The following is a 13,826-nucleotide window of genomic DNA, read 5'->3' as shown; positions in this document are numbered from 1 at the left end:
TTTTTTTTTTTTTAAAATAAAGTTGGTTTATTCATTTTTATTTTAAAAAAATTGTTTAAGGAGAAAAATAAATATATCATGCTATGGATGCAAAGATGAAGTTTTTATTTTTTTTTCCTTTTATAGTTTTATATAAATTTTATCAAAATGTAAAATATAATTTGGCCATCCTCATGAGAGATGAGTTGATTATTGTAATAGTTTTTTTAAATATAAATAAACCATAATTTATTAAAACAAAAAGGAAATGAGAGCAAACAAGACTACTCAACCAAAGGGCTCCTAACCCAATAGTATTGGGGTTATGCTCTAGTCCAATACATTTTTCTTTCATGACTTTCCAATACAAATTTAGATGTTTGACACATGACATATATATGCTTTCAATGGCGGGGTTTATACTTTATTAACATCCTCTTTTCACATCACTATTTAACCATGATGTAATCCTCTTTCAATAATGAGATCAATATATGTCAAAATAATAATAACAATAATACTCTTTTTTTTTAATTTATCCGGGATTCTTATATTATTTTTTGTACTGTACATACACTGTACATCCGGGCTCCAATATTATTCGGTATTGTTTATATTTATAAAAAATGGCACTTGTCGCATATTATTAAAAAAATAAAAATAAAAATAAAGTTAATTTTTTATAATACAAAATTGGTCCAATTGAGGCAGAAGATAATAAAATTTATTTTTTAAAATTCTAAAAAAAAGATAAAAACATAAAATACCAATTTTTTTGAACTACAAATTAAAAAAGGAAGAATGATACATAGTCCATGAGCAAGAATAAAAGACCAAATTTTTACATAAAAGAATTTGTTTAATATTTAGATTGGATTTTAATGCGTGGAAAAATGATATTAATTAAGTTTAAATCCTGGCCATTGAAAGCATATATATAACATGCATTAGACATCTAAATTTATATTGGAAAGTAATGGAGAGAAGATGTATTGGGCTGAAGCTGAACTCAAAGTGTTGGCCCACTACAAAAAATGAGTATCACATATTTAAGAGGTCTCAATTTCGACACTCGGTGGGTGTAGTTGTGGTAGTCGATCCTCGATTGTGGATCCAGGTTTGATGTCCAAACTCCATACACTAAAGTGACAGTGCACAGGTTGGATGAGTACAATTTCAAACCTGTGAGCACGCCCTTAATGTATATATATAGCGTTTGTCGCTTTGACAAGCAAAATAAAACACTATGCTAACTTTGAAAAACAAAACATCCATATGAAAAATGAAACATCCATAAAAAATAGAAAAGATAAAAAACTAAAAGCATGTGCCGGGCTACTGTCAGTACATGACGTGTTCTTCACTAGCCCAGTTGTTGTTTATTTTCTTGCTTTTATCTTCTTATTTTCTTTTGTTTTGTGTACCTCACTTCTGGTGAGAGGACTTCTTCTATGTACATTGTTTGTTTTACTTTCAATAAAGCTATTTTTTATCCACATTTATATATATAAAAAAAACAAAAAAAAAACAAAGGAAATACTCACCAAAATTACACACTTTTTGTTTTTGTTTTTTTTTTGTTTTGAATAAATATGTATAAACCACGCTTATTGTGGCGATAGTTCTAGCTTTATTTTATTATTATTTTTTTAAAAGGTAGATAAACCATTTCCGTTAACACTAGTACAAACAAACTCCTACAAAACCAGAAGAGAAACAACAAAAGGAAAACCACTAGGATTCTAGCTTTATTTTGTATCTAATTTTTTTTTATTAATAACATGCTTTACTTATTTCTATAAAACATTTGCTAATTTATTTATTTATTTATTTTTTTGAATAAAGTGGATAAACCATAAATTTATTAGAAAAACATTTTCTAATTTATAACTAGGGCCCGAAAAATACTAGGAATTGGAGGAATGCTAACCTCCATAAGTCCTTCAAGCATCCGAACAACCAACCCCATTGTTGGCCTTTGGCTTTCCAAACCTTGAATGCACCAGCAAGCAACTCTACAAGCTATGATTAGTTCATCCATGTTGGCGTTTCCCTGCAATCTATCATCCAACAAGCATTGAACAGTATCTTCTGTCACCTTCACTGCTGCCACAGCAGGGAAATAATAGTTACCACTCTCCTCTAATTGCTCTGTGTTTCTCTTTCCTGATATTATTTCCAATAGCATCATACCGAAGCTATAAACATCAGCCCTTGGTGTGATTGCTAATCCTGTAATCCATTCCGGGGCCAGATACCCAATGGTTCCTCTCATGCTGGTTAACACATGACTGAACTCCCTGCCAAGCAACTTTGCAAGACCAAAATCAGCAATCTTTGGGTTAAACTCAACATCCAAAAGTATGTTCTCTGGTTTGATGTCACAATGGATGATACATTCTCTGCATTTTTCATGGAGATACTCTAATCCTCTGGCAATTCCAAGTGCAATTCGATAACGAGTGGACCAGTCTAAGACGCTATCATTTCCATGAAAGAGATGTGAATCCAGAGAACCATTAGGCATATAATAAAAAACAAGCAATCTTTCTTTCCCTTCAGCACAGAACCCCCGGAAACGAACTAGATTGACATGTTGAATGGTCCCAAGCGTGCTCACCTCCGCTCTGAATTGCTTCTCACCTTGACGAAGTCCTTCAAGTTTCTTGACAGCAATAGCAGTTGAATCTGGTAATGCACCTTTAGAAACAGAACCAAAGCTCCCGGCGCCCAGTTTGTCGGAGAAGTTCTTGGTCGCACGTTGCAAGTCACTGTACCTGAAGGCCACCAAAGGTCCCATCACTAACTTGAAAGCTCTTCTTCTCATTATCCTTATTGTTACCAGAGTACAAATGATCCCGAAACAAACCAAAGATGCAGCTACCACACCGGCAACAAGGCCGGAAACACTTCCGTTCTTATGATGATTTGGAAGCTCGGAAGCAGCTAGACGGAGGTAGAGAGTTCCTCCATCTGATCCCTCATATTGATCTTGGAGATTAAGCAAATCATCATACCATATAGTGCAACCAGTGCCATTATAAAAATAGGCAGTGCAAGAGCAGGTGTGCAAGCAAGCCTGCATACATTCATCATCATTCCCAACTTGCATAGTCCGGCCATCATTAGGCAACCTCACATTTGACATATGGGAAAACTTATCTCCCTCACCAGCGTAATCTGAGCTAGTGCCATTACAGGACTGCAATGGTGTGTCCCGGACACAACCGCCACTGTAGTCCCTCAAAGCCCAGTCTTTTGGGGATCTCTGGCTGAATCCCTTGACGCAACTGCAATGCTGCTGGCTCTGCTCGTTGCAGCTTCCGAAGGGGCCACAGAAGTTAGTAACTTCACACTGGGCTGGAGCGGCAAAGATTTGAGTCCATTGTTGGGCGGTCTCCACCCACAACACCGCCTTCATCTGGCCCGAGACATCCATCACATAAGCTACGTAAGGAGTGGTGGTGTTGTCGAGGAGGGAAAAGGTGAAGTAGCTCTCTTCAGAGGTATTAACAAAGGTAAGTTTGAACAGGTATTGTGATGTCATCTCTGGCAAGTTTATGAATATGCGACCATTCCATGGCCCTGAAGTCCAGTAGATCTTGCTCATGTTCCACTGGAGCACGTTCTGGGTATCTTCCAGATTCGAGTTGGAGAATAATCCTAGAGCTGGGTCCTCAGAGTTCTTCCATGAAATGATTCTCCGGCTTACTTTAGTTATTTTATTGAAATTGATCTTGATTCCAGGAAGCCACATATGAGTTGGGTTGTCAAAACTCTGCCAGAATATATTAGCAGAGTCGACAGCATCTCTCAGGACAAGGTTCCCGTTGTCTTGGAGGACAGCAACTGTGGAAGAATTGGAGGGGATGGTGGCGTTTGTTGACCATACGGGAGAATTAATGGATTGGTCTAGAAGAGCTAAGTTACCGTCTTTGGAGATATGAAGCAGCGACTTGGTGATGTCTGAGACTGGGGTGGCTCTGTTGGCCACCCAGACAGGGGTCAGCTCTGAGACTCTTTTGTACCATATTCCGATGTAGAATTTGCTAGAGGTCTTATTTTTTGTGAAGAAACCAAGCACAAAGTTACCACCTACGGAGAGAAGCTTCTGGTCACCAGAGAGGGATTGGTTGCTGGTGATGGAGTCTGATCCATGCGAGGAACAGATGGCCAAAGAGACGATAGATAACATGAAAGCAAGGAATGTACTTCTGGGAGTCATGTTTGGTGGTGAGGGTAAGTGATGTTGAAGAGTGCTGACAAACGTTACATATATATATATATATATATATATATAATATGCAAATAAGACATACATACTAGTAGTCGTTCATGTCTCCCAAAGCAAACTACGTATTGAGAGCCCTTGACGGGTTTCTATGACCAACACTTTGATGGCAGTTGGGCACCATTCTCCATGGATTAGTCTTTTTCCTTGAAGTAACAATCATTCCAGAAAATTTTTGACTTTTATTATTTTTATTTTTTATCTTTAAAAAAAACGAGAGCATACAGGCACAACTTTTGGTTCTCCGATTAGAGTGAGAATTAATACTTTATGATTCTAATGTCGCATTTTGAATGACTATACTTTGTGATTCCAATGTTGCATTTTGGATGACTATAGATAGGAGTGAAAGAGGAGAGGTGTTCGGATGAGCATAGATAGGGTGAGATAGGAGTGGGTGAGTAATGAGTGAGGATTAATAAGTGCAAAGTAAGCAATTCTCTAAAAAATGAAAAAAATTGCTCATTCATTGGGGTGAAATATTTAATTTGCCTCTTATATTTAATAATTAAAATAATAATTAAATAGATAATTTTAATAATAAATATCGGTTAAAGTAAAATAATAATAATCAGTTATTAAAATAATTCTTTAATTTAAATAATAATTAAAATAGATCATTTTAATAATAATTAATAACTAATGTTAAATAATAACTCCTTTCTAATGCAGGTGGTTTATCCACATTTTCAAAAAAAAAAGTTAAATAATAATAACTAATAATTAAAAATAAATAATTTAATTCAAATAATAATCAAATAGATAATTTTAACTGGGAATACCTTAAAAGTCCCTCTAAGTTTCACTTATTCATAGATCATTTAGCCAAATTTGGGTATTCCCAAGAAAATGTTCCTTTCTGTGATAGTTACTTTTCAGTTGTTCTGTTATAAAGGTATCAGACGTTAATCAAAATTCTCCTCAGATTTTTAAACGGAAACAAATAATATTAAACAGAAAGGTCAGATATTAAACATCAAAAACAAATATTAAACTAAAAGGTACTATATATTAAGTGAAAATTTATATAGTTATACGTAAACACGCAATGTTAAATGAAAACTATACATATGAAACGGGAAATATATGTTGTAAAATAGAATAAATTGACGGAGTGAGCTGCAATAATTGAAAAGTAAGCTAGCACAAAAAGAAAGGTATGTCTAGGAAATTTATATGTCAAAGGGATCTGTTTGGAAAAATTTTGAAATTTGCATGGATTTAGAATTCATTTCCCCTAATTTTAATAATAAATAATAATTAATGCGAAGATAATAATAATTAATGATTAATAATAATAATCTAATGCAAATAATAATTAAATAAACAAGTTTAATAATTAATAAGAATTAACGTGAAATATTTAGTATAATGAAATTAACAATAATCAATATATTTTTAAATGAAAAACATTATTATTATTTAATCTAACATTTTTTTTTATTTCCTTGCATTAAGGGTATAAAAAATCTTTTTCACAGTATTTTCTTCTTTATTTTTTTACATTCTCAATAAATTACCTTTTAATAAATTACCAACCAAACATATTTTTTATTTTTATGACTACTTCACTACCCCTCATTTTCATTTCTATTCAACTCCTCTTCGTTCCCAATACGAGAACCAAAGTGTGAACTGAAAGTATATATACAAGCCAACAAACAAAAGAAGAAAAGGACAAAATGACACAGATCGACAAAGGTGAGCCTCCCTGAGTCTTGGGTTGCCTCCATGAACTCTCATCCATTGGTACAAAAATTGAGTTGCAAACTCATTTTCACACTGAAGACCTTTTGTGTCACCATGTGCATGGGAAGATCCTTTTGAGCACACGATGTTGGGCTAACCCAATGTTGGATATTTATTTTTAACTATTCCAATAATATATTAAAAAAATGTAATTTTTTATATATTAACTAATTATTTTTATTAAATAAATATTTATTATAAATAATAGAAATGTTGTTCTTGTGTTGTTGTGTTTTTATTCGTTTGTTCACTTTTTTTTTTAAATAAAGTAGATAAACCACATATTTATTAAAGAAAAAGAAATAGTACAAGCATACTAGGAACTAAACAGAGAATTAAAACAAAAAGAAAAGGACAGAAACCACTACAGACTAGACAAGAAGCGGGAAGCAGTTACCAGCGGTGAAGCACACATCTAAAACAACCAACAAAGAAAAGCAAAAAACAAAAGAAAGAAAAGACAGCTGAGAAGGCAAAGTCCACCATCTTATCCGAGGTCTTCTCAAGCTGATGAGTGAAAATGATCACTCCTAGGCATTATGCGTGGTCGTTGCGTCGCTGAGATCTTCCGGTCTAGCGCTAAGGAAATAAAGGGAACTCCTAAGAGTCTGAGTGGAGTCTTCTGGAAAACAATGGGTTGGATCCCTAGTTGTAGAAATCCAAGAAAGTAACATATGAGTTACTTTGGCAATAACATAAAGAGAGGAATGTGCATGCAAATTAAAGATGCGTTTGTTTCTTTTAATTCATATATTCATTTGTTCACTTTATTATGTACTTTTTGTGCTTTATGCTGTTTTCTTAGTTTATCATGGCTTTAATTTTCAATAAATTAGTGTCTTATCTATTTTTTTAAATATAATATTATATATATAAATAATTATTAAGACCCCACTATCCGTGCATTGGAGACCCTTATACACCATATGTTGGGTGGGATTAGATCACACAAATTTTTTGCAATCATAACCATGGTCGGAGGCAATTGAAGAGGTATTATTAAAATCATATATAGTTCTTATAAATTGAGAGGCATAATACGTAACGCATGAGAGAAGCATGTCACAATGAAACAGTAAAATACAAGCCACACACTGAGCCACCCAAATACAATAGATTTATATATATATATATATATATATGTATATAGATGCCTGGAACTTGTTGAAGATCGGCTGGTCTGATATTGGAAAAAAGTGTAAAGTATCACTGTATAAATTAGGAAGAAGAGCAAGAGGTTTTCAGTAGGTTTTTGCTACTTAACATTTCATTGAGAAACTGGGAAGTGAAAACATAAAGAGAGTTCACCAACCACTCTTATACATAACACACACCTTTTCAAAAAGTAACAATAACTTAATATCTTGGGTAAAGTTCTAAGGCACAGACAATCTTTGAGTACACCAGAGAATTGATCTAGGACATCAGAAACATAATGTGAAGAGACACAACACTACAGGATAATTAAACTTCTTTGCTGGCTTGCTGGTGAAGATAAGATTCTCACACTCTCAAACTTATTCAAGAAAGGTTGTAATTTTCAAAATTCCATTGACACCTGTGTCCTCTGTCACAATGCTTCCGAGACTTCAACATCTTTTCATCGATTGCGAATTCTCCAAATGCATCTGGGCATTTTTTGCTCATTCCTTAGATTCAACTCCTCTCCCACAAACCATACCTCTCTTGTGGACCTCTTGGATTCTGTCCCTCGCACCTCAACTCCGACCCCTCTGGGACCTCATATCCCGTGCAATCTTATGGAATATTTGGTTCGAAAGGAACTCTCGAATCTTTCAACTGACTGCTTTACCACATTTAAACATTATTTTCAAAACTGCTAATATGCTTCTTTCCTTGTTTCTAACAGCTACTGATAGACATCAACAATCTCTCAATGAAGCTTCACAGAAAATCAAGCGCTCTCTTGACTTCCTCAGCGCTGAGCCTCAGATCCTACTGGCGAACCTGACATTGACGCACCACAGGAGTAGTCATCTCACCTACTCTTCTAGTCAGGCCTGAGATGCCAGACGGTGTCTTCCGCCTGTTTAGACTTTTATCTCCTCTTATTTTCCTGTCTTAGTTTTTATGTACTTGTTATCCCTCACTTTTGGTGAGAGTATTTTCATCTCTATACTGTTTTCTTCTTTTTTCAATAAATCAGTGGTTTATCCACTTTTTATCAAAAAAAATAAAAATAAAATAAAAATAAAATAAACTTCTTCATCTATTGGTCAGTAGATCATCTAGCTCATTGGCAGTAAACACCAGTCAACACACCAAGTGTGAGGTCAAAGTTCTTTTTCCCATTTGACCTCCGCTGACCAATTCTCCTTCTTTGCAGCTTCTTCAATCAACTTGCAACAGAACTAACTAAATCCGAGCTAGGAAGGCTCAACAAACTGATTCCCTCCTTAGCGTAAGATGCCTGAAGATAATAAGCTTTCACTATAAAAATCTCCAATAAGGCCTTTAAAGAAACTAGAAATTGGAGGCATATTAACCTTGAGGAGCCCCTCCAGCATTTGAACAACCATTCCCATTGTTGGCCTTTCACATTCTATGCCCTGAATACTCCAACAAGCAACTCTACAAGCTCTGTTTACTTCATCCATGTTGGCATTTCCCTGCAATCTACTATCCAACAAACAATGAACATTACCTTCTCTCACTTGAATTGCTGCCTTGAGAGGGAAATAATTGTCTCCACTTTCGTATTGCTTGCTGCTATTTCTCTTCCCTGATATTATTTCCAAAAGCATCATCCCAAAACTAAAAACATCAGCTTTGGGTGTGATTGCTAATCCTGAAATCCATTCTGGTGCCAGATACCCAATTGTTCCTCTCGTGCTGGTTAACACATTACTGAACTCCCTGTCAAGTAGCTTTGCAAGACCAAAATTAGCCACCTTTGGATTAAACTCAGCATCCAAAAGTATGTTCTTTGGTTTGATGTCACAGTGGATGATACACTCTCTGCATTTTTCATGGAGATAAGCTAATCCTCTGGGAATTCCAAGTGCAATTCTGTAACTAGTGGACCAGTCTAAAACCTCTGCATTGCTCCCAAATATATGAGAATCTAGAGAACCATTAGGTATATACTCAGAAACCAGTAGCCTTTTAGTACCTTCAACACAGAAGCCGCGTAAAGAAACAAGGTTAACATGCTGAATGGTTCCAAGTGTGCTCACCTCCGCTCTGAATTGCTTCTCACCTTGACGAAGTCCTTCTAGTCTCTTGACAGCAATAGCAGCTGAATCTGGTAACACCCCTTTAAAAACAGAACCAAAACTTCCACTGCCCAGTTTGACGGAGAAGTTCTTGGTCACAAGTTTCAAGTCACTGTACTGGAACACCACCAAATCTCCCATCACTAACTTGAAATCTCTTCTTCTCCTTCACCTTAATTTTACCAGAATCCAAATGATCCCCAGACAAACCAAAGATGCAGCTACCACACCAGCAACAAGCCCAGCAACATTTCCATTCTTATGATCACTTGGAAGTTCAGAAGCAGCTAGACGGAGGTGGAGAGTTCCTCCACCTGATCCTTCATATTGATCTTGGAGATTAAGCAAATCACCATACCATATTGCACAACTAGTACCATTATAAGAATAGGCAGTGCATGAGCAGTTATACAAGCAAGTCTACATACATTTATCATCATTCCCAACTTGCAAAGTCTGGCCATCATCAGGCAACCTCACATTTGACATTTGGAAAAATTTATCTCACTCGCCAATGTAACCTGAGCTCGTGTTGTCACAGGACTGCAATGGTGTGTCCCGGACACATCATTGCAGTCCTGTCACTCAAAGCCCAATCTTTTAGTGATCTCTGGCTGAAACCCTTGACGCAACCGCACTGGGGCAACTTTTGCTCATTGCAGCTACCGAAAGGGCCACATAATGCGGTGACGTCACACTGAGCTTCGGGCACGGCGAAGAATTGATTCCATTGTTGGGTGGACTCCTTCCACAGCACCGCCTTCAACTGTCCTGTGACATCCATCACAAAGTCCAAGATCACATGGGACCTAGAGTTGTTATTGAGGTTGAAGAAGCAGTAGAACTCTTCAGAGTTAGCATTACAGGTAAGGTCAACCATGGTGGTTGATAACACGGGGCTTGTCGGCGTGGCAACCTTCAACGCTCCTCCGTGCAGCACTTGTGCGCTCCCACAAGTCAGCCTACTCTCGTTGGTGTAAAAACTTACACCTGCCCAAGGAACATACACAAAAGGAAGGGACACAGAGATAAGAGAGAAAAGATAAACTCTCTATTGATGTAAGGAAGCTAATACAACCGAAGCCAAGATACAAAGCTTCCCCTCTCACTTCTACTAAGTGAGAGCTCTCTTCTCCTCTTCTTCTGCTAAGAATGAGAATGAGAATGAGAGAGTGAAGAATGGAAATGAGAATGAATGAAATGGAGATGGGAGGGGGAGTTTATATAGCCAAGCCTTGGAATCTCATCCAAGGATAATGAGACGAACGCCGTTCGAGATGTTCCCGTTCCAAGAGCTAGATGCCGAACCGAGTTCCTCTCCAAGGATAAGCAAACAAACAATGCTCCTATTTGCCGGGTCCTGACATCAATCCATGCTTCCCATTAACTATAGAGTGTCTCCCTCCTGTCAACAACGCCAGATAATCACTGTTCATCCGCACGGGATGTCTCGGTACCATAACCGGCCTATCGAGAGGCTGTCTCCGCCCGTATGCGTCTGTCCGTATGAGAATACGAAGGCTTGATGCTTTGGCTTCAGTCGAGCAGGTCGCTACTCCACTCTCGAACAAGATGATCGGATCATGTCCTAGTATATTTGACCATTCAGAGTGAAATCTGAAAATCGGTCTAAGGGAGTGGAATAACCACACTCCCGGCTTCTCTTGGCTATGTCACTCCCGCGCCAAGGGTGTGACGCCAAAAAGGCCCTATAACAGCTGATGACCTCACTGGTGCTTCCTTGCTGAATATACGGCCATTCCAGGGCCCTGAAGTCCAGTAGGGCTTGCTCATGTTCCAGAGGAGTACGGACTGGTTATCCTCCTGCAACCTGCTGGAAAATAATCCTGGAGCTGGGTCCTGAGAGTTCTTCCATGAAATCAATCTCTTGCTTACTTTAGTTACCTTATTGAAAGTGGACTTGCTTCCAGGAAGCCTAATATGAGTTGGGTTGTCGAAACTCTGCCAGAAGATGTTAGCAGAGTCATCAGCATCTCTCAGGACAAGGTTCCCGTTGTCTTGGAGGACAGCAACTGTGGAAGAATTTTAGGGGATGGTGGTGTTGGTTGTGGGCCCTAGCTTTTTGTCTCCATTCATTTCTAAGCCACATTTGAAGCTGAATTCCTGGACTTCTTTCCATACAAAGCCTTGTATTAAGCCTTTTTTTGTGGACTTTTTGTTGCCATCTTGTTGGTTGCATGTTGAGCCAAAGCCATTAGCAACTTACCCCTTATGCTCACGATTTTTCCAGAAGAGAGAGAGAGAGAGAGAGAGAGAGAGAGAGAGAGAGAGAGAGAGAGAGGAAATTCTGTGATTGGTAATCCGGTGAAGCTCCGGTGATGCTCCGGCGTGGAAACTTGATAGATTAGTGAGTATAAGATTTTCTGAAATTGTTAGGTTTATGCTAGCATGACTTTGGTATAATCATTCCTTTGTTATAGAATGGTTGGGTTTTGGACACATGAATGTTGGAAGAAGCTTGATTTCATTAAATCTAGAGTATGATGGGTTTATACTCTTGTTTCTTTGGTGTCTATTGCTGGAGGTTAGAGAGATGTGATGGAATATTGATGATAAAGAAATGAGGTTATGGCTGCCACCTTGATAGTGTAATTCCTCTTACTCATCTCACTAAGTAAGTCTTCCTTCTACTTGATTGTATTGCCCTTTAACATGTTGTTGCTCTTATTTTAGTGCCCTTTCATTTCTTGCATATATGTCAGAAAGTATTAAGTTTTCAGGTTGGTATTTTAAGTGATGACAATATCCTTATGATGGTTGGTTTCCCTGCTAGCTTGTTGGTACACATACTCAAAATTTGGTGGTGCAACCTTAAGTGTTTCTACACTCTTAAACTTATGTGTAAATCCCAGGTTCCAACCATTCATAGGTTTATAGTTAATGTTTATGTGTGGGCATGCTTAAGTTTTAAGCCTTAAATTTGAGAGTGTGTTAAAGGCATCCTCCTTATATTTGGCTTCTTTTGGTGTTGTAGTATGATACTTTGAACTTATATGTATATATATTTATATACTCTCACTGGTGTTATCATGTCCTATATTATTTTGGAATCATGATCTTTGGTTCTCATTAGTCATGTTTAATTTGAAGTTCTTTTTCATAGTAGTGAACCTTTAGAAACATGCATGCCTTATGTTACTACATCCCAGCAAAGGAGTGTATTTTTGAAACTCTTGGATTATGATGATTAATTGTGTTACACTTGATGAGAATTTCATGTATGTTGGAACTTCATTTAGGAGTCTTTATTGAGACTTTAGAATTGGTTTCATGTCCCTAGGATTTTGATGAGGTTTGAGTTGGAGTTCGGATGAGTTGGAGTGTTGAAGAGTAGCATGTAAGTAATCCCCCGAGAACCCATGTTTTCATTATTTGAAGAATTTCTGCAAAAACACAAATAATTGTCCTCCCTCGAAATTTCTGTATTTTTGATATCGTATTTCTGGGTTTTGAATTCCGGTAAATCATATTTGTAAATATTCTTTATTAGAATATTTCACTTTGTGTTTTGTTTAAATATTGTTTTGAAGACCTATGCTCATTTCTGGCGAATTATTATTTGTAGTTCTGAAATCTGGCATTCTTTTGATTTCAGTTATCTTGAATAGCGTTATTACTTGAGATCTATACCTATGTTGGATTATTTATTTTGTATTGATTTAACTATGTTTAAACGTTGAATTTTTATCAATATTTGAAATCAAGATTTATAAATTCTGTTATTTTTAAATAAATTTCTGGATTACTTACTAGGCTAGTGAGCTCATGGATTTATTTTAAATCCTTTTTAGATCACGAGTGTTAGACCGGTGTGTGGACCTTGAAGGACAGTCCGTAGATGTTGTCTTATTCTGTTGTAAAATTTGAATTCTTGTCATTATCCATCCTTGTGTCCTTGTATTTTGTATTTTAGACTTTTGTATCCTAGTATTGTGTATTTTGTAGAGTCTGAAATCTTGTAACTCAATTGAGTTATTATAAATTTTCCTGTCCTGCATCAGATTCTGAGTCCTTGCAGGCCTACGGGGCTCACACCTTGTGGGTCTGTGGCCGTTTGTCTGCGCACTGGGTCTAGCGAGCTGGGTTCGGGGTGTGACATTGGTGGACCATATGAGGGACTTGGATTGGTCCAGCAGAGCCAAGTTACGGTCTTTGGAGATATGAAGCAGAGACTTGGTGATGTCTGAGACTGGGGTGGCTCTATTGGCCACCCAGACAGGGGTCAGCTCTGAGACTTTTTTGTACCATATGCCGATGTAGAATTTGCTAGAAGATTCATCTTTAGTGAAGAAACCAAGCACAAAGTTTCCATCTACAGAGAAGAGCTTCTGGCCACCAGAGATGGATTGGTTGCTTGTGATGGAGTCTGATGCATGGGCGACACAGATGACTAGAGAAATGAGGAACAACTTGAAAACAGGGATTGCATTTGTTGAAGCCATGATTTCTGGTTTGCATCAAATTCAGGAAGAGACGAGGGTAGGAGGAGGGGAGAGCCTTTGTTTTTAATTAAAAAATCATTGAGGGTCAAAATTTTGGTCTAGTAGGTC

At 37.1% G+C, this 13,826-nt stretch overlaps 1 protein-coding gene and 1 pseudogene across 1 annotated transcript; both read right to left on the bottom strand.

Moving 5' to 3' along the window:
* Positions 1-1,858: 1,858 nt before the first annotated feature.
* On the bottom strand, positions 1,859-4,204 carry LOC120277174 (G-type lectin S-receptor-like serine/threonine-protein kinase At2g19130). Its single transcript, XM_039283923.1, has 2 exons — positions 3,065-4,204; positions 1,859-2,746 (listed from the first exon to the last, which is right to left on the bottom strand). Exons 1-2 carry the CDS (start codon positions 4,202-4,204, stop codon positions 1,859-1,861), a joined length of 2,028 nt encoding a protein of 675 aa, XP_039139857.1.
* Positions 4,205-8,436: 4,232 nt separating this feature from the next.
* LOC120277173 lies at positions 8,437-13,718 on the bottom strand (annotated as a pseudogene).
* Between the last annotated feature and the right edge of the window lie 108 nt (positions 13,719-13,826).

Source organism: Dioscorea cayenensis, chromosome 15, assembly GCF_009730915.1.
Source record: "Dioscorea cayenensis subsp. rotundata cultivar TDr96_F1 chromosome 15, TDr96_F1_v2_PseudoChromosome.rev07_lg8_w22 25.fasta, whole genome shotgun sequence".
NCBI lineage: Eukaryota > Viridiplantae > Streptophyta > Magnoliopsida > Dioscoreales > Dioscoreaceae > Dioscorea > Dioscorea cayenensis.
This window is presented reverse-complemented; position numbering and strand designations above follow the sequence as displayed.